Source organism: Gouania willdenowi, chromosome 3 (genome assembly GCF_900634775.1).
Source record: "Gouania willdenowi chromosome 3, fGouWil2.1, whole genome shotgun sequence".
NCBI classification, from domain to species: Eukaryota; Metazoa; Chordata; class Actinopteri; order Blenniiformes; family Gobiesocidae; genus Gouania; species Gouania willdenowi.
Window position 1 is genome coordinate 23,016,351 of NC_041046.1, and position 25,028 is coordinate 23,041,378.

Genomic DNA, 25,028 nt, shown 5'->3' on the forward strand with positions numbered 1-25,028 from the left:
CTAATTCACACACAAAGCAAACGTGTACAAAGGTTAATAAAAGGTAATGATAGAATATTTAGAATCATGGGGACACTCTGGCCACCTACTTAAAACTTGGTGGCAGCAAAATTTAGTCTTCGAAATATTTTTTTTATTTTCAATAATTTAATTTCCAATTAAGATTTGACGTGCAAAAAGCAATGTTCCAGCATTTAAATGGGCAAGAGCGCACGTAGTTATTTCAAACAAAACAATATATTGCCTAAAAAAGGATGTGTTTTAAAGCTTACCTCTGAAAAATTGAGTAAGCAGCAGATTTCATCTCCCTCTCCTTTCTTTTTGTGTTTTTGGCCTGAATAAACATGCTGCTGCAGTGTATCTGACGCTCCTTGTTACATTCACAGCTCAGCAGAAGCACATGTGGGTTGTACCAAATGCACTGTATTAAAGGGGGTGGTAAGAAGGCCTGATGCAGCATGAATAATTGTTTTAGAGCAAAAGTGTGAGTAACAATCAGCTTATTTTCACACAGGGCCCATTTTATTCCAATATAAATAATCTAAAAATGTTTCAAATGCATTTACGTACATACAGTATATAATAAAACACACTTCAAAGACCCCCCCCCCCCCATTAGTATTTCTGAATCACATTGTAAATAATGTGTGAGAGCTCATTGAAAAATAAAGACAAAGTAGCATTTTTAATTGACAGAAGAAATTAATTGTTCTTCATAAACATGTGGTAACAGTGTTGTATTAAAATATAACCCTATATTTGAGAAGATAAACAAAAGTGACTCAAATAAGTTTTTTTAAGTGGACCAAAAAAAAAGTAAGTAGGTGATGCTTTACTGAAGTAAAAAAAAAAAAGGAAGGTATTTTCTCAGTGACAAGTTTATCTCCACAAATCAGCACATTTGACTGAATCAATTTCCTCTCAGAATATGGAAAACAATAATTTTCCACACTCTAAGAGGAAAAACAAAGGTAGCGTCACAGAAACCCATTCTATCACAAAGCCAAAATGCAAGGGAGAGCTTGTAGATGCATCATTTATGAACAGCCTTAACATTAGGACCACCTGCTTCATGTTTCTTTGCAAGCTTTCATAAAGCCATCCCTAATGCAGTGTTAATTCTGAGTTATTGTCTTGAATGGGTTGGAGCGCACGGACCAGCCTTAGACTGCGTCACCTGTGACTTTTCCTTCTTGAGATGACAAACAGTTAATCATCCTCACTGAACTTTCCTCATTGAACAGCATTAACAGCTCATGTATAAAAGCTGCTGACAGGAGGTGAAAATAAACAGCTGATAGTTGTCATGATATGACCAAAGAGTGACTCAGCACATCATTAACCATTCAAACTGGACCAAACACTGCAGCTACAGCCAAAGAGCCACTGTGGGTTTTAGACGCAGCTCTCCCGTCATTTCTTCTTTTTCCCTTTACTGTTTGGTTTTTCAGTGTTTGTGCTGTGAACGCTGACATCCTGCTGTTTATCTCTGGACCACTCTCTCTGCAGCTGATGTAGTAAATCAGACGTCAGTAGACCGTCTCTCACCAAACGACTTGCCAGAGAATTGTCCATCGTCTTTCTGCTTTTGTTCAAAGGACCTTTGCTAGAAGCTCCACTGCTGCTCCCTGTTAGCTCATGACGACTGTTCCCTTTCTGCAGCAAGTCAGCGATGGTTTGGTCTGTGGCTCGGATCAGACGCGTTATATTTCGGACGCCCTCTTGGATGGTGTCATCTAGCTCCCGCTGGGCATTTCGAATCAAGGCTGTGTCTGGAAACATGTCCATGAAGCGGTAGCTATGGAAACAAAGGGACATGAGTTGATCAAAGATTTGACATTCAATATGAGAACAGTAAAACATCCATCCATCAGACACGTGAGCATACAGCATGTAATCAACAATGACTCTCTAAAGACAAGTAGAAATGTGGCTATCAGGGAAGGAGAAACTTTTAACTCTGGACCTTTTCCAGATATTTATGATTAAGTTTAGGAAATGTCAAGGTTACAGTTTAGTAAGTAACTCATTGCTGCTTCCTGATTTATATCCTAAAAGCACACCAATTCAACTATATAAAGGAGATCATGTAACATGCAAGTAAACTTAAAACACAAACAAAAATAGCATTCAAGTGCATATTTTAGGATCCATGGTAAGAGATGAGCTTTGGGGATTAAATTTGGTCCTTTGGTGTTAGTTTGCATTACTCTGACCAAAACATTCATACAGTATCGGCTGTTTTATGGAAGTTTGCGTGCAAAAGTGTGGTAATGTGTTTTTATTCTTCATATTGATAGCGCTTTGAGATGAACTTTTTTTGTAAATGGCGCTAAATAAATAAAGTCAAATTGAATTCTGTTATTCTTTTTATATTTTGTTTTTATTATTTCAATATACTTAAAGAATAGCTGCGAAACTGTTTGTGTTTTTTTTTTAAAACAATGACAATAATGATCTATTTTAATGTGGATACACTGAACACTCTCCCAGTACCTTAACCAGAGGTAGAGATCCAACACATCATGGACAGCTTCAAGATGAACAAGGTTTTTGATATTTTTGGGTGGAGCCAGAGGCCAGCCGACGTGTCGACACACCCAATCATAAGTCAGCGGCTCGTCTCGACTGAACTGACGAGCAAACTGGAAGAAGAAGACGAAGACTGAAATCAGAGCAGCACATGCACAGAAAGCGAAACCAATAAACACACGAAGGAGAAATATTAAAATCATTGTGTCAAAGATTTCCATGACAGTAACCCATTCCTGAGTCTTAGGTTGTCTTATGTTGATTAATTCCGAACGCTAGTAAAGTCTTATCAGTCTCAGGCAACTATAAAATAAAAGGCTCAAAACTGAAACGCCCATAAAATGTAATCTCCAGCACTAAGGCATGTCATAAAGCTAGCATTGTACATGTAAACCCATTTAGGAAATAAAGTAGGAATTATTTTTTTTGGACTGATGTAAACACTTTTCCAACATCATAAATAAATGTTAGCCTTGACTAATAAAGCTGCCATTATCGCTGTTTATATGTTTCTAAACATACTTTAAAGAATTTTTATTATTACCTTTAGAAAAGACGTGCACACAAAAGGCTGTTTTTTGTTGATGGGAGCGGTGCAGAAGACGTAGCGGGACCGCAGGTTCAGCGGTATGTGTTGAATCATGTCAGCCAGGAACTTAAAGTCATCGATGTTGCAGACAAAATACAGACCATCCACCTGAGAGAGGCTGACAAAAATATCCTGAGAAGAACAAAGAGAAAGCAAGCAGCAAGTTAACCTTTGTTTGTTATTTCTTTTCTAAGTTAATCCACCACTTTATCTTTTACAGCCGACTGATTATTTGGTATGAGATTAGGAGAGAATGACTATCAGTTTGCTCACAACAAGGTTTGACAACGTGGCGTCAGGCAGATGGTAGGCAAACATCTCAATCTGTTCTGCAGTGGGATGGAGACCTGCAGTCTGAGAGAAGCAGAGAGCTAAATATGTGTCTGTAATCAGGTGTCTGTGTGCAGGCCTGTGTGTGGGACAGTAAATAAAAACTCACTTCGATGGGATCAACAGTTTTGCTCAGTATTTCCTTCAGGACTGGCAGATCATCTCTGAACATGGTCGTAACTTCCCCCTCGCTAAACTTAGAAGAAAACCTGCAACAGTAGATAGAAACCAGGTACAAAGTGAAACAGCATCCGTCACTCATCCACATTATGGGTTAGAATAGACACAGACCTTCCTGCACGGCCTGCAATCTGCAGAGCCTGAGATGTGCTGATGGACTCCATCTGTTTCTCTCCTTTCTCATTGACGTTTGGCTTTATCAGGCTGTTGAATATGATACGCTTTATACTCCTGAAATTAAAAAAACAGAAAGGAAGATGAACGCTAATGTTAATCTGCCAGTTAACCTAAATTCTCTTTGGAAGAAACGGGTGGTCCAGGAAGCCAGATGAATTATCAATCAGCCTGATCACACACAACTGTTAATTGTTCAATCAAAACGTAAGAAATTTAAAAATATTGTTTATTATAAAATAACACAGATATCGTTCAAAACAAAAAAAGAATTCTCTTCCAGAAGGCGTTCAAAAAAACTTCTCATCACAGACCAGCAAAGAGATTAATTTATGTTTATTTTTTTATCAAAAGCAAAATTAGAAGTAAAACAAAGATGTGCGTCTGTTTTAGGGGTTAAAATGTGGAATAATATTGATAAAGAAATAAAAATGAGTGACACACTAATTTCAAAAAGAAAATGTCACAATATATTTTAGAGAGTTATGTGAAGGGTAGAAATATGTTTTGTGTATTTGTTAAATGCTGTATATAAAAGAATATACATGTGTATATATATATTTTTGTTGCATTATTTGAAAAAAGGCAACTCAAATGTACTTGTCGAGTGCTTGCATTTCTTTTGTGTGTATTATTAAAAATGGTAACTTGAATGTTATGATTTACGTTGGGCATATAAGTATTTTTGCTACTGCCTGTTTCAGTCTTATTATATATTTTAAATTTTTGATTAATGTATTTTTTTGTTAGACTGAAACATTCTTTCCTCTGACTTTTGTCTCATGCCTTCTGGGCGGTGCTATTATGCACCTGAAAGGAAACCCAACAGACTCTGAAACTCTTTTATCCCCTCAGCTATCATGCTGCTAGATGCTGAGAAGTAACTAGAACTGTCTGGTTTTGGGCTAAATTGGAGACTAAGGGTGTTTTATTGCCATCTTTGCTTTTAATGCGTCTTCCACACATGTCCATTGTATTTGATCCTGCAGATCTGTCATACTGACAGGTGACTGTAAGTGTCAATCTATGTGCTGCCATGAATGTTGTATTGTCTTATCATTTTAGTGGAAAAGGCAGGGTATGACTGTAAACTGAATTGCCCTTCAGGGATCAATAAAGTTGTCTGAATCTAACCCTAACTCCAAAAGCCTGTAGTGGTTATGCTCACAGATTGAGGCCCATCCCGATGGCATCTGTAGCTACCAGGATCTTGCAGGGATCCTCTGGGTCATTGAACTTTTTGGCCTGGGACAGTTTGGTACCTGCCAATCAAAAGACAACAGAATGAGACTTTTACACAAACAAATAACCACACAGAAAAGCTGGCAGCAGCAGAAGATAATGTTGCATTGTGGACTCCATGCTCCACACACATTCAGTATTCCTTCAGCGTAGATACCTGGAGGTAAGCTCCCATAAATGACGGCACACTCTAATCCTCTGGCTTCAATCTGTCTGCTTAGAGAGTAGATGTCATTTTTACTGAAGCAGACAATACAGTCTCCTGGTCTCAGGTTGTCTAATGTCTCCACAGCGTGATCCAAGATGGAGAAAGGGGTTAAACGTTTGTAGTTATTGACCTGCACAGAGAGGCAGACCCAGCCATGAGATAAAGTCAACATACATGAACCATTATTCATCCTTCAGCTTTCAGAAACACACCTCAACCTCCTCCCCTGTGGTGTACATCAGCTCCCGGATGAAGTCTATTGCTGCTGGTTCCCCACACACATGGATCTCCTCCGCACAGAGACCTGGTCATCACACAACATGATTCCTTAATTGCTGGGGGCGTTATTGGGAACAGGAAAGGTTTGTGTTTGTGAGTGCAACAAACCCAGCAACGCTCTGGTCCACGCCCAACCTCTGGAAGGGTCTCTGATCATTTGAATCTCATCGATTACAGCCACCTCATCTACAGGTAAAAGAAAAGCATAATCAATAAACGCAAAATATTATTATTGTACATTGTTCTTTATAGATAATCAATAAATTCAAATTCACATCACTGAAACATATAATCCTGCTAAAATAAGAATCACAGTCACACATTTTCTTACAAGGAGTAGTGACGCTGCACATCTCAATGGTGCAGGCCACATGACCCGCCGCTCGACCCTCAGGATCCACAAAGGTTCTCTCCTCACCCGTCACCAAATCACACGGGACGTCCTGACACCACAAAACATACGTCACCATCGTTAGCACGCCCACAACAGACGACCAGTCACACATCATAAATTAGTGGTTCCCAACATTTTTTAAATGGTGACCCTATTTTAACATCAGAATCAGCTTTAATTTGTCATTACACATGTTACAGAGCAACAAAATTACATTTCGGTTTTATCCCATCCAACAAACATGAAAAGACAAATCACATATAACATGGGAGGACAAGGGTGGGAGAAATGTGGGTCACCACAAGGGTGCCACGTACTTAGATGAAAAGTGTGAGGACAACAGGAAGAGAGAAGAATATCACACATTTCTGGCGACCCTACAGAGAATTTCGTTTTCTTTTCTAGAATTAGTTTTTGATCATTTCTGTTATACTGGGTTACAAACACATATTACATTTTATTTTAATTTAAAAAATAAGAAAAGTGAGAGAAAGTGAAAGTATAGAATACAATTGTCAAAGATTGTGTTGTGTTTTAATGAGAAAAAAAAAAGTTTCTTTAAATCAATTACTAGACATTTCAGGTGACCCCATTTAAATTCCAGGCAACCCCACATGGGATCATGACCCCAAGGTTGAAAAACACTGTCATAAAGAAATAAAACAGGCAGTAGCAAATAGGGGAATAATGCAACAAAGCGACAAATACAAACAGCAGTCAGACACAATCAAACTTAAACATAATTGTACTATTATATATGGTTTTAAAACATAATTTTCTTGTTTTTTTCCTCAAATATCAAAAGGCTGTTTTAAGGACAGGTGTGAATATGTCAAACACTTACAGTTTAACTCCTAAAAGAAGAGAAAAGCATACCGCCGCATTGCTCTTCTCAAAGATCTCATGAGCCAGCAGCTTCAGGGGGCCACAATAGACCCCAGACTTAGCAGCGAGGTAGCGTTGGATAGCATGGTACGTTTTACCACTGTTAGTGGGTCCAGCGTGAAATACAATCTTTCTCTGGATGGCCCGCGCCTCTGGGTACCTGAGGATATACACACAGAGAAACAAACGTTCAGCCTAGCAGAGCATTTACAATAGGTCTATGCTAATGTCCCTGGTATCCCTAGTTTGCATGTTCTCCTGTAATGTCTACTCTCCTTGCTCAGTGCCAGATCCAGCACAAACAGGTGCTACAGTTTGGGTTAATAGCACACAGTAAAAAGTACATAAACAATAGAAACAGTACAAGAATAAACAGAGCAGGTTCTTCTGCTGGTCTGAGGTTTTAACTTAAGAGAACACTTCCTTTCTAAATGTATATAAAACACAATCCATGTGCATCACATATGAGTTGTTTTCATGCAAAACATTAAAAACTTCTAACCAAAAAAAAAAAAAAAGACATTTTACTGTAACTCCCACCAATTTACTGGAACTCGGAGGTCTGAGATCTTTCTGAGGTCATCCATGCAGTCCAACATGGGAAAAATGTGCTTCGTATGTCGCATGAAGTATGGGTAGATGTCATCCACATGACCTGGGGAACAGTGCATGGAACAGTTATGTAAAGGTATTGCTACAAAATACCACTGACTCTTTAACAAAAAGTTTGATGAAGACCAACCTGCTCCACAAAGGATATCACTGAGGACGATGTGCAGATCAGCAGGCAGCGATGTTGACTCCAGGATGTGTTTCCTGAAGCTAATGAAGGCTTGGTGGAAAAGACGAGCTGCACAAATGAGGCAAAATCAGATATCAGAAGAATTATTGTGCCAGTTTTTGGCATTTGTTTACATGTGTACTTCCGTCATTACACTCACGATAAACAATAGGCAGTGGCTATCTGTACGGTTGCCGTATCAATATACCAACATTGGCCACATTTACATGAGAGCTTTATATAAGCACAATAAAAGTTAATTCCTCTTTAAACTGACCATGTAAACACTTAATTCCTAACCCTAATTTAAATCCAAATTAAACTTAAATCCAAATTAAGTGGCTGGTTTATTCCGATTTTAATTCAGAATTAGATAATTCCTCTTTCTTGTAAACACTTAACTTGCTTAATTCCACTTTAAGTTAACTCTTGTCGTTCTGCGCTTGCGCGACTTGTGGTGATGACATAATCCAAGATGGCGGCGGCCCGGACTCTAGCCGAGACCATTTATCAAGAGCCTTAAAAGACATGAATATAATGAAGAATGGATGGACGAAAGCATAAACATGCGGACTTTCACACAGACACACACAAATTTATTAAACACACACACACAAACACCTCTGTATACGGAACAGGCTTCACCGAACGGAGGACCTGCAGGTGAAGTAAATGCGTCCCCGTACTGCATGTACAGGCTGTAATATCACCGAGTTCATCATTTTACCAGTTGTTAGAGCTACTACATTTACCAGGGAGCAACTATTTATTCCTGGTGATTGTTTTCCAGAGTTTTAGCGGTGATAAGTTCCTATCTCACTTCCGCTCCACGGTCCAAACTGAAACCATGTGTTATTGTCTAGCTGCTGCTTCAAAACTACAATCAAAATAAAAGTGAAAACAGTTCTCATGTGTGGTCGTCTGTGTTATAGCCGACAACAAGAGGTTTGTTGTGTGTTTTTCCTGATAGACATGATACGTCACGTTTGCCCACTGTCCAATCAGAGCCTTCCCAACCACCAAACCTAAAGCAGATTTAAAAGAAGTCGTATAAACCGATTTTCCATGTAAACCTCAATTCGGAAATTACCATTTCCATGTAAACACGAAGCAGAACACTTTAACTCCGAATGATTAAATTTAGAATAACTAATTCCGAATTAAAAAAACATCATGTAATCGTGGCCATTCTATTTGCACGCAGCACCCCTATTTGGCCAGTTTAGGTCCCGTGACTAAGACTAAATCAACCTAACCCTAAAAATTGTTGCGATACTGGGTTATAACCTAACATTAGCCCTAAGAACGTGTACTTCGGTAACCGTACCAATAGCACTGGGGGGGTTGTTCATACGGCAACTGTACAAATAGACACTTTCTAAACAATTAGATCAGTGGTGCATTTCAAAAGTGTCTATTTGTACGGTTGCCGTTCGAACAACCCCTGTTGCTATTGGTACGGTTACCGAAGTACACATACGTACCGTTTTAGGAACAGGATTAGGTTATAACTAAATATCACAACAATTTTTAGGGTTGGGTAAGAGTTAGGGTTAAGTTTAGTCTTAGTACAAGACCTAAACTGACCTATCACGTGATCTAAACTGGCCAAACAGGGGCGCCGCGTACGGATAGAATGTCAGTATATTCATACGGCAACCGTACGGATAGCCACTGCCATGTACTTCCTCACCGTCCAGGCCGTGGTCTGAGGCCAGCTTCTGTATCTCTTTCTTCTTGTAAAACTTGTTGATGGTCTTCAGCAGTTCACCTGAAACACAAGCAACAGATGAGTCTGGTCATGGTCACGTGTCCGCGCAGGTGATGATGGACACCGACTTTTCTCCAGAGCCTGGGTCAGCTCGGCTCCCACACTGCCGTCCGCGGACGAGTCGTTCTTCAGAGACAACGGGACAAACAGGGACGTGTCCGGTTCTTTGGGAGGAGAGCTCTTGGAGGACACATGTCGGCTGAACGCAGTCGCACCGGGAGACACACCGGAACAGACCCGAGTCGCCCCAGTGGGGAAGCACCGGTGAAGCCGAGACAACAGAGACAAACAGCGGTTTACCGACATGGCGGAGAGTGGCGTGTGTGGCTGACTGGAGACACAAGGCGAAAGGTTACTCCGTCAACAATGAATTTAGACACAGTACAGTGTCACAGTGTGAGACACCATGACAGAGGACGGTCGACACCGTCCCACAACGTGCAGTAGGACCATATTTACCGCAACTGCCTGAGAATCTGCCTGACTGAAAACTAAACAATAAATAACCTTAACCACATCTGCAGTTGCTCTGTACTCAAACAATTCATCAAATATATATCATAACCTGTGATTAAACTCGATAGTTTTTGTTTGGATTTTTTTGAGCTACAACACGTGTTGGTTTTTTTACACAGGAAATATAAAGACGACTGATTGTCAAAGATTCAAAATGTTCTTCTCTGGTTTTCTTAACGAAGTGTGTTTTATATCACAAAGTCAAATCATGCTGAAGCTTTAATTTCATTTATATGCACAAGAGAACTATGGGACATTAACGTGCCATACATATTATTATAAAAGTTATATGTGTGTGATGTTTCAACATAACATGTACAGAAGATTTCACACCATTCGAATAAAGTCCACATTTAAAACATTCACTTTATTAATCAGGATGTGAAGTAGGACAGAGCATATAAACCAGGCGACAGTGAGATGACAGACACTAAATAGAAAATATACAATATTCAAACAAAAACACTTACCCCAGAGTGCAATTGAATTAGTCTTTTAACATGACACACAAAGCATAAGTACCTTAAAATGGTGGTCCATTACTGATGCTGCCCTGAGAAGATCTGCAGAGATGATTAGGAGTAAATGCACAATATTAGGTGTGTGAAGCCCTTAGAGACATAACCCAGAAGACTTGAGGCTGTGGTTGCTGCCAAAGGAAAATTATTGTCAAGAGAGTGAATAGTTTTGTAATCATTATGTTTATACATTTTCAATAAATGTAAAACAATTTGTGAAACTATGTTTTTACTTCTTTCATTGAGGGATTCCATGCGAATTAAAAAAAAACTTGGTTAAGGTTCACAAAATGTGGAAACAAAGAAGGTCAAATCTTTTGACATTACAAAAAGGTCATATCTTGATTTATTTATTTTTTTACACTACTTTATCTCAATAGCCTAGTGTCTGTGTGAAACTTGAGTAAAATCCCCATTAAACTGTGAAGTGAGCTGAGGCCTATCGAAAAAAATTAAATAATAAAAGCATCTTGTTTGTCTTTAAATTTGACAGCGACCCCTCATCTTTGGCTCTGGGTTTGTCACCTTTAAACCCCACAAGTACCATCAAACTTCATTAGGGACTTGTCAGACACCTGTTTAAAATCAATCTATTAAGAAACAAACACAATGTATGAATCAGCTTTATTCATTGTTCATATCAGCTTAATATTTAGTTTGGGTGCATATATACTCATCACACATACACTCCCACACACTCACAAACACACAATGGCATGATTGGACATTGTGTTAAGGATAAACATGCAGTAGATAAGACCGATACAGAAATATTTTGTGTTTCTTTACAAAAGTTCAATGTTGTAAAGTAAACCGAACAAAACTGGGCCTGTATGATGTTCATACAGACAGAACATATTCCAAACAGCCAGAAAAGAAAGACAACTGTGCCTGTAGGAGGACACCGTTCTTAAACAGGAGCTGATCTGATGATGAAGTCACTGGAAGAGTGAAGAAATAAATACCTGAACGCAAAATGTCAAATTAACATTTTTCTAAGTGTAAAGTTGTGATAAAGCATTGCATGGCATGAGAATGAAGGTACAATTATGGATTTACTGAGAGAATCCAAGTGGAAATGCTGACCTTGCATGGTGTTGAAGTTCAGGACCAACATGAAGTTTATGGTGAGGAATAACACAGAGAAGCATTAAACTGTAGATTCATGACGACAGCTGGAAATCATTGGTGTCATACTTTCTTTCAGGTAAAGTGACCATAAAAAAAGTTGATCAACATCATCATCGTCGTCCATTTGTTTTGACAAGCAGAAACAAAGCAATTGAGAAAAACAGTCACATTTATCACAATTTGTTCTGATTAGAGTCCAAATTCAAGCCTTTCTCTCGACCACTGCAGGAAGAAATTTACTGGACCATATGCAGTGTTGAAGCAGAAAAGACATTTTGCTACCGTTACCAAGGAAAAAAAATAAATAAGAAAAATAAAGAGCAGACTATTATTGAGAGCAAGAAAAATATTTCATTTAATCTGCTTTAATCTCAAGCCTAATCTGAAACAGAAATGCTATGAAAGATTGATGATTGGAGTTTAAATGCAAATGCTATGAATAAACAGTGAGTAAAATGATAGCAGAGCCAATGCTTTTCTTTGTTCAAACTGATCGTTACATCTTGATTATTTTCAGTCACATGGTGCCCATATTCATTCGACAGTGTCTACTTAAGAGATGATGGAGGGCCAGGGATGGAAGAGGACTTTCAGAATAAAAGCAGCAGAAACAGCAACAAAACACTTTCCTGTTCCAAGAGCTTCTGTCTTTGCTCCTGTGCCGTTATGCGTTCATCTAGCAGAGACTGCATGACCTCACTATTGTGTGCTTGAATGTGTGTTCAGTCTGAGACGCTCACTTAAGACGTCTCGTTGTTCACAGCGTAGGTTGGTTTGACGGTGGGCATTCAGCTGCACGCAGGTGTGTTTGTGTCCTGGGGAGACGAGCTCACAGCTGAAGCTGAGGAAGCGGTGAAGGAAGAGGGCCTGAAGCTAGGCTATGGGTGGATGCATGTTTACAGACGTTTGTCAGTCCAGGTAGAAAGTGGGACAGGTCTCCCTCCTCTGGCTGTTCAGCAGTGCAGAGCTGTAGTGTGTCTGTCTGTGTGTGATAGTCAGTCCTTTTGTCCTCACATCTCTGGCTGCTCTGCAGTGACTGGTGGGGTCTGGGACTCAGGGGACTCGTAGCGCTGGTGGAAGTTTCTTTTCTTTAACTTCTCCGGAGCTTTTCTCCACAACACAACCTCCTACACATGGAGGATGAAGCAAAACATCAGGTTACAGGAGTATGCATGCACAGATACTAGGGGTGTAACCAAATAGTTAACTCACAATATGATATGAAATACGATATAGCACTCACGATTGGGCTGGGCGTTATTGACCAAAACTCATATCTCAATATTTTTTCTCAAAATGGTGATATACAATGTTAATCTCAGTATTTTTTAACTCAATAAAGTCTCAATTCTGTGTTAAATTTGCTGCATAAGGGACAGCACATGTGAGTGAGTTCTGTAGTGTGGATTGTTTAGGGGAAGGTCTGGCTTAAGATGCACTCAGAAATCCATCTAACTGCATTTAATGTTGTTCTGAGAAATAATGAAAGCAGCCACTCCTAAAATGAGTATCTTAATACAAAATAAGCTGTAAAATATAGAGTACCAGACAAAAGTTTTAGAAAACCCTAATTTTTCCAGTTATTTTTTGCAATTCAAGTCATACAAGTCCAATGAATAGCTTGAAATGGTACAAAAATAAGTACTGAACAGCCAGAGGTAAGAAAAAAAAAAAAAAAAAAAAAGGTTTGGTTACCCAAAACTGAAAAATAATGTACATTAAGTGTGTTAACAATTTAAAGCTGTTCTGCAGCAATGAAGGTTGAATCAGCCTTGAAAGCTGCTGCTATTAATTCCTACAGGTGTTCCAACTTTTTTTGGTTACTTCCAACACCCTCTGTCTGTATAAAAGCAGTGTTAGAACGCACTGTGGTGCCAGACCCTCATGAGCATCAGCTGAACAGTATTGGTCATGGATTCCATCATTTCTTTTTTAACTCAAATTGCATATTTGTTCTATGCTTTCATTTCAGAGTGCAATGACACAATAAACTGAATCATTTTCAGTAAAAAAAAAAAAAAAAATGGAAAAAGTGTGGTACTCTAAACCTTTTGAGTGGTAGTGTATATCTCAGAAATATAGAACAATTATAAATAAGTACACTGTTTTGATTGTGTAATATTAAATACTTGTATGATGTGATTTGTACTGTGATAATATAAATAAAAACAAATTCAGAAACTTTAGATATATCTCGATATAGGCAATATTGTCATTTTCTATATTGCCAAAATATAAAACAAGCTATATCTTGAATCACAATATATTGCCCAGCCCTGGCTCACGATACAAAATACTCACAAAACGATTTATATAAAAAGAAGAGTAACAAATGCGTAACTGGCACTTGAATATCATCCTCTGTTGGAGGATCATTAGACACGTCAGAGTTTGGGTGCAATCCCACCCTAACCCTGAGAACATCTCTGTTGCCCAGTAGCAGTGGACATTTTTTATAGTAAATGAAATGATACAATGAACAATAAGTAGACTTGACTTTGACCATTTTTTTTTTTAAATACATGTTAACAAAAACTACATGAAATTATATTTATATTTTGTCAACTATGAGGAACTGAAATATAATTGTCACAAGGGACGAAATACAATCAGAATTTGGTCTTATACATCGATCACATCAAATCTGTCTGTGTGTATTTACAAACATTAATACCATCTAATATCAGGTAGACTATATTTGAAACAAATTTAGTCGAGTGAACTCTTAATATCATTCAGTTAACCAAAACTAGACAACAACTAATATTAATGTATAAAAATAATGTAATATAATAATAGAATTAATTTCAAATTAAATGTGCAAATGGCTCCATAGTGCATAAAGGATTAAATCATCTGCTCCACAGAAAATGTGGATTTTTAACTAATATACACTGATTTATGTGTTGTTTAAGTGTTTCATGTGATTTTGGTGGAAAGAAATCAATGATTAAAGAAAAGCTAACATCACTAGCACCTATGCAACATTAGCTATGGCTGATAAGTGTTTGATCCTAATGAAACCAGATTACATGTGTGCAACTATTACCTGCTGTTTAAAGTATCTCCTGTCCTCCTCGTCCACCAGCACCAGATTAAGGAAGTAACGCACAGAAAACTTCTTGTTAACATCCCTCATGGTGGGAGTTAAGTCATATCCTAAAAGGAAACATGTAATATGTTTGCATAAATGTTATAATATTAGCAAATGCACTAACAATTTGTCAGTGAAATGACTAATGTTTCAAACTCTTTGAACGAAATATAAAAGGAGTAGAGAAGAGAGAGGAGCTTTTTACCTGCTAGAAACAGCCTGATGGGAATGGATTCTCCCTTAACTGGAGCTCCATCCATGATCTCATACTTTGCAACAGTTTCTGTCTCTGTGGTGGTACTGGGACCTGATGAGGAGCACAACATCCACATTACCAGGAAAGCAAACAAACAAAAACTTTCAAAAATTCTATTATTATTCTTATTATTTTTTTGCAACTTTATTCTTCTACAACATGATTCTTTAATGGAATATACAGGTAAGTTTAAATTCAAGAGCCTTGTAGTCTCTGTACTAGAATGTGTTATTTCTATTTGTAGTCCCTATCAGGGTTGCGGTCAATTATAATTGTAATCGCGTAATTGATTTAATTACAATTATGGCGTAATAATAACTGCAAATGTAATTTAAAAAATCTGTTGCTGTTGTAACCATAATTGAAATGTAATTTATATACCTGTACATATAACTGAGTTTGTAATTTTATTTGGTATTGAAATTATATAAAAACTATAATTGAATTAAACACGAAAATGGGGAACTATGTTAGCGTTCTATGGCTTACACATATGTAGTAAAATATGTTTCATATCATTTTACCTTTTAAAAAAATTGAAGTTGAGGGGTATATTGACAAAAAAAGGCTCAGACGCCTACACCAAAAATATGAATATACCAATATTTTCATGGATTAGGGAGCCTAACAAGGTAACCATGAGATGAAAAATAAATTAGATGATAGATAATATTTTGTAACACATTTTACAGCTGATTTAAGACATGGGTCTAAACCGCACCTTTATCATAAGAAATGCTAACAGAACACTAATGCAAGAAGATGGTTAAGTTTTATGTGGTAATTTATTTCAGGTTCAGTAATTGTAATTAATTGAATTTGAAATTTAGTAATTGAAAATGTGAATGTATTCGACTTTCAGGGGGAAAAAATGAAGATGCCGGTCATTGTAATCATAATTGAGTTGTAATAGAACATTGATAATTGATGTAATTGAGCCCAACCCTGGTCCTGATACACACTTACCAATGCCAGTTATCTCCTTCTTGATTAGCTGAAGCTCCATATGTTGGATCTTGATCCTGACCAGCAGGAAGTAAATCTTGCCAACAATGACATCCTTCAGATGGTATCTAACACAAAGATGGTATGTAAACACAATGACATCTCAAAAGCAACCACATTTACCCTCCATAACTAGGGATGGGAATTGATAAGAATTTAGGAATTCCGATTCCATTATCGATACTGCTTACTTTAGGCAAGGCAAATTTATTTGTATAGCGCATTTCATACACAAGGCAACTCAATGTGCTTTACATGATAAAACATTCAATTGTTTAAAATCAATATGAACAATTAAAATCACCAGTAAAATCAATTAAAATCATCAGTAAAATCATCAACAAACACATGACATCAACGACATGACCAAAAATCTCTCTCTCAATCATACGCAGTAGAGAAAAAAAGTGCCTTTAACTGTGATTTAAAAATGTTCACATTGGATGCTGACTTCAGCTCTGCTGCAGTTTGTTCCACTTCTTTGCAGCATAACAACTAAAAGCAGCATCACCATGTTTACTGTGAGCTCTGGGCTCCACTATCTGACCTGTGTCCATAGATCTGAGAGACCTGCTGGGTTCATACCTGACTAACATCTCACTGATGTATTCTGGACCAAACCCATTCACAGATTTATACACCAGCAGCAGAACTTTAAAGTCTATTCTGAGGCTGACTGGGAGCCAGTGTAAAGACTTTAAAACTGGAGTAATGTGCTCTGACCTCTTTGTTCTGGTTAAGACCCGAGCTGCAGCGTTCTGAACCAGCTGTAGCTGTTTGATGCTCTTTTGGGGGATTCCTGTCAGAAGACCATTACAATAGTCCAGTCTGCTGGAGATAAAAGCATGGACCAGTTTCTCCTGATCTTTCTGAGTCATTAAACCTTTCACTCTGGAGATGTTCTTTAGGTGGTAGGAGGCTGTTTTTGTGATAGATTTGATCTGAATGTAAGATCTGAGTCAATCACAACACCAAGGTTTTTGACTTGGTCTTTAGCTTTTAAAGATCAAGACTCAAGATACTTGCTGATAGCAGTCCTTTTTTCCTTGGTACCAAAGATAATCACCTGCATCTTGTCATGGTTTAGTTGAAGGAAGTTTTCACTCATCCAGCATTTTACTTTTTCTAAGCAGTCACACAACACCTCAATGGGACCATAGTCATCTGGGTTCAGTGATAGATATAGTTGTGTGCTTAGCAATTTGATTCCTTACCGATGCTCTGATCGATTCTTTAAATCCACTAGGTATAGATTGTTTTCACTGGATAATATATACAAAAGCGCTATATAAAATTAATAAATTATTATTATTATTGCAACATATGTCACATTTTCACTACAAACATTTGAGAATATTTACGGTGCTCCTTTTGAACTTCAACAACTTGATTTAAAACTAATTTAGAAATAAAACAAATAATTATTCTGTAAAAAAGAACATATTTACCAAAAGTACAGCTGCACTTACTGTTATGTATTTAAACAGTAAAGCTTTAGTTTAGCCTTTGTTTACATTGCTATAAATGGACCTTCAGAGACGCCATCCCCGTTGTTACATATGACGTCATCAGCCGTGTGTGTGTGTGAACAAGAGCAAACTAAAGTCAACAATCAGTACGAGTCCGCCTCCCGTGTCTGATTACTTGTTATGAGGACATAAACTGGCGATGACGTGTATGTTCTTGTGGAAGTTTGTTGTTTTCAGAAGACAAGTCCATGCAAGAAGCAACTTTAGCATGAGTGTACAGAACCCAGAAGTGAGTAGCGTAGCAACAGAGACCCTACAAACACTGCACGGAGAACAGCACAGCTGCGGGTGGAAGAGGTGGATTCTCTGCGGTGGACAGCAAACAACTATATGGTGGAAGGAGCTTCACTTGGTGTTAGCACAAACACAATATACAGGACCTGGAGGAGTTTATCGTTACGTATTTGTGAAGTAAGAGGAACCGATAAGTGGAATTAAAATACAAGCAAACAAACAATTCCTAGGAATTGGATTACTGGAAACCGGTTCTCAGAAAGAACTGGTTTTCGATTCCCATCCCAACCCATAACAAATAAAATGCTGTCACTGATCTTACTTTGATTTGTTGTACTCAAACTCGATGTGGAGACAATCTTCGATGCCGACCTCCATCTTGATTGAGTTGTTGACGTCTGGGTAGGTGGCTAATTGGTGGACGATCAACTCATATTCTTTCACTAAATCGGACAAACGGCGAACTATTGTCACCCTGAGGAAATATCTGCAACACAAATCCACCAACAATGAAACCAATAAACTTTAAAATAGCAACATTTAAAACTGCTTGGTATTTATTGCTCTCTATACAAATGTTATGATGAAAGATTGGCCAGCTTCTCTTCTCTTCTAGAATGCACTCCCTTTGTGAAACTTATTAAACTTCTGCTGTTTCATAATTTAAAAGCAGTCTGTCCTCGTATCTTAGCAACAATCTAAAAAAAGACACCTAGTTGAGCCCGTTTAAAAAGTTCCCATTAGGAGGAAAAGGAGGAAATGCATGATTAATTTCTTACTGCCTGATCGACAGCAAAACCCTCCTGAAAGGGATATGCACATTAAATTTGATAAAACTATTAATTCTGTAAATAAAACAATGATTCAATGAGGTATGAACTCTTTGAAATGTCTTATATAATCACACAAATTTAAACTCATGCCAATTCTGCTGTCTACAGGTAAAAAGCATATATATATAAACTACTTGAGTAAAACATCCAATTCTATGAAACATATTCTTTTTCATTCATGATCATAGCCGTCTGCCATACTGCAAGTCTTTTTTCAAGAATACATTTTCTTTTTTGGACGCCTCCTTTGACCAGATGTTTCAAATATATTCTTCTCCTTGGGGAAATTTTGGAATTCCACAAAAATATTTTCCATCAAAAACAAAGTGTGACCTCAGTATAACTATTAGAAGTCCAAAATACCCTTTAGAACTAGTTCACTGCTGACAGCCTCACCTGCCTGAAAAAACAAAACCTGAACCTGGGGACCAGATGTTTGGAGAAAGACACAAGTATATTCATAAAAGTAAAGTACACACATGAACAGTAATAGAACACTTCCTGCTTGGTGTCAGACAGCAGATTAACGCGTACCTTAGCCTGACGTTGACCCCCGTGTAGGTCTCGTAGGGCTTCTCCACCTGCATGAACTCAAAGTCATAGCTTCTGTTCTGCGTGAGCTCTCCTGGTAGAGCCAGCTCTTTAACCAAGTCCACAAACTCATGGGTGTTGCTCTTATCAGAAAACAGCTCTGAAATGTGGCAGATGAGATGTAGGGAGAGTTTTCTTTATCATTTAGGTATTTGTGCATTAGTTTGTAACTCAAGCCTTTGTCCATTTACACAAGATTCCTACAGCTTTAGTCAAATTTAATTTTTATAGCCATTTGAAATTGGCAATAAAAGTGGCGCACCACATCAATTACACATAGGGTTAGGGTACATTTTTTACAGTGTCTAGTGCTGACATGCAACTGAAAAATGACATTAAATGACAGAAAAATACACACACAAAAAACTGAATAAAATAATCAAAATCACTCTAAAAACACACAAGATGACTACGAAAATGGCCAGAGATCTAAAAAACAACAACAAAAATACAAAAAATAAAAACCATTAAGAAAAATCTTTGTTGGACAGGCCATTTTCTATAAAATTGCATTACCCCATGTTGTTAAAAGTTGCTACAAGCAGGACACGCATCTGCACAGAGGTCCTCTGCAACCATGTGACGTCACTGTTTTGTAGTTGGTTCCACAAAGTTATAGTAAAACATACACTTTTAAAAAAACAAATGCTAATAATCATAAAATCATACTCATGTGTTAAAATTTAAGACTTTTGAAACATTAGTGACAATTAAGGCCTTATTCTTAGATTCATGAATTTAAGGCATTTAAAGACTTTTTAAGGCTCTGCGGGAACCCTGTCTCAGCTCTACAATGTAAATGCTCAGAGGGTGGAGGATTTAGCTCCACTATGGCAAACACACATGACAACCACATGCCCCATTAAACCTTTGAGGCGCCATGTGAGAAAAGACAACAGCATACTGTTAATTAGCAGCTGTGCAGCAACATTGCTCCAGCCACACAAAAAACATTTAAAATATAGCAGTACTTGTAAAAACCACCATCATTACACCATCAAACTCATGCTAGTGATGCACAATAATATTGGCATGTCATATATAGATTTATTTCTATAGCTTTTATAATTTCCCACGCTAAGACTGACACAATCTGTTAATTTTCCTCTCTCTCTCTCTCAAGTACCCCCTGTAGTGCCATCGCGTACCACTATGGGTACAAGTACCCCCATTTGAGAAACACTGCCATACAGAGTACGAGACAACAATTTCACTGAATTTACCGATTTCCGAACAGTTTGATTATTTCATCATATACAGCTATGACACAGAATGCTTGTAAAAATGATGTTTTTATGACTCAAATACAGGACAGATTACAATTATGCGAATAGTTTGTTTAAAAACAATTGTCATGACTATATTTGGGATGTGCTTTACAGAAATTAAATTGAAGTATTTCTCTTTTTTTGCACAGGGAATGAATTTCAGCTTTGTCGTATTAAGAGATGATTTCTGCAAGTAGGTGTGTGTGTGTGTGTGTAAATATTAGTATTGTCATTGGCCAAATGAGTTGCAAAATATCAGCATATTGAATATCGGCCAAAATCCAAATATCGTGCAGCTCTAACAAATGCTAATGCTATGCAAGACAGGGAAACAGTGTAAGAGAAACTCTAGCATTCTCACCTATTTGTCCAACAAACTCGATGCGAATGCCCTGATGTTCCAGCCGTTTGCCTCCCTGTTTCACATTTAGATTCACCTTAAAGAAGACAGTTGTTAGACGATTTCAGAACCAAACACGATGTCAGATCACAGATGGTCCTTTATAAAGACTTCATTTAAGACCAAACACCATGAAAATTAAATAAATGTTTTATTTGCATGACAAAACAAGACATGCATGTTCTTCTAGGTCTTGAAGTCCTAATAATTACTAAAATGAGGATATGTAACATTTGACAAGAATGCACATGTACAGCTGCAGCATGTTAAGCTATCTGGTTAGGGGGATGATGAGGCAGCGGACATGTTTGAGATTTGTATTTTTCAACAAAATGCACAAAATTCCTTAATTGCAAGTAGAGATCAGTATTATTCAAACCTCCACCAAGCAGAAAATCAAAATACTCTCTTTGCCAGATATTTGCAGTTATCTGGATCAGTGATGAAAGCAAGAAACTTCTATTTCCCCATTAATAACAATACAGTAAGTTGTATTGGGCACCCCCTTTAAAAATAAATAAATAAATAAAATCAATATAAAATGCACAATCTGGATCTGATCCCGAGAAAACTCAGTGGAAAAACCAACCTGACATAACGGAGTCAAGTTTCATAAAGATCGGTGGATTATATTATTTTTTAGCTGATCTAGAATCATATATATTGATCTAGATCGCCTCCAAAATTTGATGGAATCCTCCATGGCGTAAGATCTGTTTTTGGTTAAAATTTTGTCAAAATCTATTAAGTAATTTTAACGTCACGTAACAGACAAACAAATAAATGCCGGTGAAAATGCGTTTTTATCATCACATGTTGCTCCATTTAATTATCAAACACTTACAAAAAAGCTTGCCGTTTGTTTGCAGTTTAGATTTCTGCAATGAAATGATTTAATCTTCACCCAACTGTCTGTATTTCTTTGTTTAACCTGAAGATTACTTTTAAAATGTAGAAAGAAAGTCGCAAGAAAACTAATTGCTTTGCATTATGGAACATAATGCATACAAATATGTATAGTACATTTTACAACTTTCCTCAAACTCATAAAGAGAGAAAGCAAAAATATATCGTATCATGCCTCAGCATCATGTACAAAACAACAGTAATTAAATTGATTGATGAAGTTTACCTTGCCAGATACAGACTCTCCGTCATAGAACAGGTAGTGTTTCTCTACTTTTCCATCCTCTTTCTTCAGCTCAGCTGTTTTTCTGGTCTCTGCATCATTCAGTAGTACGTCTATTTCACATACTGATCCAAATAATCCTCCCAAGAAACTCTGGATACACAGAGAACAAATACATTAAAACAAATTAAACGAAGTGTTAATATAGTGCAGGGGTCTGCAACATGTGGTTCTGGAGCCTCATGTGGCTCTTTGACTCTTTTGCAATGGCTCCCTTTAGCTTTAACATTTAAAAATAAATAAATCAATTGATATTTTTTCCAGAGGGTATTGATGATTAATGACATTAACTTCAAATAAAATTATAAGACAATTTTGCTTAACCCAACAAGTTCCGATGAACTACGGCCAGACCCGCAGAACGTCTCAGCGCCGAACAGCACATACCACGTTCCCAAGAATTCAGTCAAATGACTCGGTTCTACCGAATAAAACAAATGAAATTGTGCGACCTAAAATCGTAATCTACGTTGAATTGCCTTTGAAACGATACATCAACGATCATGTTCTGAGAAATGACCAGAAAAGAGGGTAGGCCCCCGGGTACCCGTCCCCACCCTTTCAAAAAGGTCTCTGAGAGGCTCTTGAAATCTGTTCATATAATATCCATGTCAAATTACAGCCCAATTCAATGAGCATTAATGGAGGAGTAGTCATTGGAAAAACAGGAACCCCTGGTGCCGCTGTGGCACATACGGAGTAATGGATCCCAGTCATATATTGGTATGTGTCAATGATTCGGTACCACCAACTGTAGCAATATTTGACTGTCACAAATAAATGAGAGAACGACTATAATGAAAATTGCTGAAAAAAGGGGTGGGCCCCCGAGCCCCATTTAATATAAAAGGGCTTTTCAGCGTTCACATCATATTCATTCATATTTATACCAAACTGCATTCTGATCAAACAAGAACTGAGGGAGGAGTAGTCATTTAAAAAATGGGGCCCAACCGTCATAATATTTGACTTGCAAATAAATGAGAAATGAACTTGGGGCCCCAAATAAAAAAAAATCAGGCTCCGAGCGACGATGCGATAACATCCATAAACCTACCAAATTTGACCCGATCCGTTCATGAATAACAGAGGAGTAGTAATTTTAACTAGTGTACACAACAAGAACAACAACAAAGTGATGGGCATTTTGAGTCCAGTAGCCCAGCCTAAAAAATAAATCACATCGTGCAATAACTCCACTAACTGCCACCTTCCTACTTCAACTCAGACCATCAACTTTCCATGCATCTGTGGCTAACCTTAAGTTTTAAATCCCTGGTATGATAACTAAACTAAACTAAAACTAACGAAGACTATTCTGGAAGAAAACAGAGATTTTATTTGTGTGGGGAAAGATTTATTTAAGGCTGTTACAATCCGCATGCGCAGCCCTAACCCAGGAAATACCTCAAAATGTTTCTTTTTTTAGGTATATGTATTTTTAAAGGTGGAATTTGCCGCTGTTAAATATGTTAAAATGAAAAAAAAAAATGTTAGAAGTGGAAATCGAACCCAGACCAGTGGAAGGAAGAATCCTTGAGTCTAGCGCCTTAGACCAACACGGTAGTATCGCTGGCGGTTTACGCTTATGTGAAAAAGGTCCGGCAGTGAAGGAACTGCGCATGTGCACAGGAAGTGCTGGAACTATAGTAAGGTTTGTCTGAGGTCCAGAACTATAGACACTTTGTTTATTTAATTGCCAAAATGCCCGCTTAATATGCATGCTTGATATGTTGCAAAAAATTAGCAGTTAGCATGTATTGACCAACATGATCATGTGCTATCAAATTCAAGTTATTTTTTGTAGCCCTTCAAAAACATTAACTCAAAATTATTTGATACTATTTTAACTGTATAACATTTTATACACTGTATTGTCTTCATTGAGAAGGCTTCTTTCGGCTCCAGAAGGACTTTATTCCAGGCGAGATTAGACAAAATGGCTCCTTTGAGAGTAGAAGTTGCAGACCCCTGATACAGTGGAATCTTTTAAGACAACAAAGCAACATCACACGAGAGGGAGTGCTGTTATGCTGAAATATCAGCACTGGTCGTAGGTACGAGGCCACTCCGATCAATTGATCGGACTCTACTCTGCTGTATCAGAAAATGCATTTCCTGTACAATAAAACTCCTTCACTTGCTGCTGTAATGTAACAATATTAGGTAAAGGCTAAGAAACTGTTGAATGAAGAAAAAATAGAGTGGGTGTACAGTGTAGAATCCCTACTCCCTGGAGATAAAATCAAATCAAATATATAAATCAGGGATGCAAGTCTTTCCTGTGATTTAATGGCACAATATTACCATGTAAGCTGTCCCAGTGACAACAAACACGACTGAACATCTGTGCAGGAATCAGACCAGTGATCAGGATGTCAACACACACACACACACACACACACACACACACACACACACACACACACACACACACACACACACACACTACGGTGAGTGAACATTAAATACAATATTATATGAGGATTGTAAAATCGGCTGAGTAGAAAACAATGAACTGTTGCTTAAACTCCACAACTTTTTATCCCCAGTGCCAGAGCTAAACTAAGCTAGGCTAAGTAGTCTCAGCTAACACACACTGACACTGCTTTAGCTACAAAGCACACAATCAGGGCTAGCTCGTAATTAGCGAGGAACATTGTTTTGGGTGAAACCCATTAGAAAGCGAGTTCAAACATGACAGAAGGGCGGCCTACCAGGACCAGCCCAGTTAGCTTAGCTTAGCTTAGCCTAGCCTAGCTTCAGGGGGGATAACCGCGGACAGACGAGGCGGTCGGTCCGTGTGAGTGACAGACAGGACATGGACAAACACCACAGGTATTCCCTGCTGTCTCAAGCGTTAATGTCAGTTTTGTTACTAACCATTTCGGCCGCTAGCAGGTAGCCTCTCCGTGGAGCCTCTGTCTGTCAGTGTCTGATTCAGGGCCAGCGTCAGGACTCCCTGTCATGTGACCAGTGTCATGTGCGAAGGGGCGGGGCCAGGACACCCATCTATTCTCAAGCAGCGCCCATGCTGCTGTATACAAATATATAAAATTACAATATATCAGATCTAAGAGGTTTAAAATGTTTTCTTCT

General features: G+C 37.9%; 2 protein-coding genes across 2 annotated transcripts; both read right to left on the minus strand.

Moving 5' to 3' along the window:
* Positions 1 to 666: 666 nt before the first annotated feature.
* supv3l1 (SUV3-like helicase) lies at positions 667 to 9,820 on the minus strand. The gene is made up of 16 exons (XM_028443058.1): positions 9,434 to 9,820; positions 9,288 to 9,365; positions 7,556 to 7,663; positions 7,354 to 7,468; positions 6,805 to 6,973; positions 5,866 to 5,977; positions 5,643 to 5,720; positions 5,468 to 5,559; positions 5,205 to 5,385; positions 4,974 to 5,067; positions 3,743 to 3,862; positions 3,561 to 3,660; positions 3,395 to 3,475; positions 3,077 to 3,253; positions 2,497 to 2,645; positions 667 to 1,798 (listed from the first exon to the last, which is right to left on the minus strand). The coding sequence occupies exons 1-16, from the start codon at positions 9,669 to 9,671 to the stop codon at positions 1,414 to 1,416; spliced, it is 2,277 nt and encodes a 758-aa protein (XP_028298859.1). The 5' UTR covers positions 9,672 to 9,820; the 3' UTR covers positions 667 to 1,413.
* Positions 9,821 to 11,006: 1,186 nt separating this feature from the next.
* Positions 11,007 to 24,994, minus strand: vps26a (VPS26, retromer complex component A). The gene is made up of 9 exons (XM_028443078.1): positions 24,813 to 24,994; positions 21,873 to 22,022; positions 20,702 to 20,777; positions 19,016 to 19,172; positions 17,971 to 18,135; positions 15,847 to 15,953; positions 14,830 to 14,931; positions 14,580 to 14,689; positions 11,007 to 12,657 (listed from the first exon to the last, which is right to left on the minus strand). Exons 1-9 carry the CDS (start codon positions 24,813 to 24,815, stop codon positions 12,541 to 12,543), a joined length of 987 nt encoding a protein of 328 aa, XP_028298879.1. The 5' UTR covers positions 24,816 to 24,994; the 3' UTR covers positions 11,007 to 12,540.
* Between the last annotated feature and the right edge of the window lie 34 nt (positions 24,995 to 25,028).

What these genes read in the sequence shown, in the direction of transcription:
- supv3l1 (XM_028443058.1), bottom strand. Translation starts at nt 9,671, where the DNA reads ATGTCGGTAAACCGCTGTTTGTCTCTGTTGTCTCGGCTTCACCGGTGC. An exon ending in CCACAGGGGAGGAGGTTGAG is followed by an intron (nt 5,386 to 5,467) that starts GTGTGTTTCTGA and finishes CTCTCTGTGCAG; the next exon opens with GTCAATAACTACAAACGTTT. An exon ending in GATCTCTACCTCTGGTTAAG is followed by an intron (nt 1,799 to 2,496) that starts GTACTGGGAGAG and finishes TTGTTTCCATAG; the next exon opens with CTACCGCTTCATGGACATGT.
- vps26a (XM_028443078.1), bottom strand. An exon ending in GAGAGTCTGTATCTGGCAAG is followed by an intron (nt 20,778 to 21,872) that starts GTAAACTTCATC and finishes GTCTTCTTTAAG; the next exon opens with GTGAATCTAAATGTGAAACA. An exon ending in GGGGTCAACGTCAGGCTAAG is followed by an intron (nt 18,136 to 19,015) that starts GTACGCGTTAAT and finishes TTTGTGTTGCAG; the next exon opens with ATATTTCCTCAGGGTGACAA.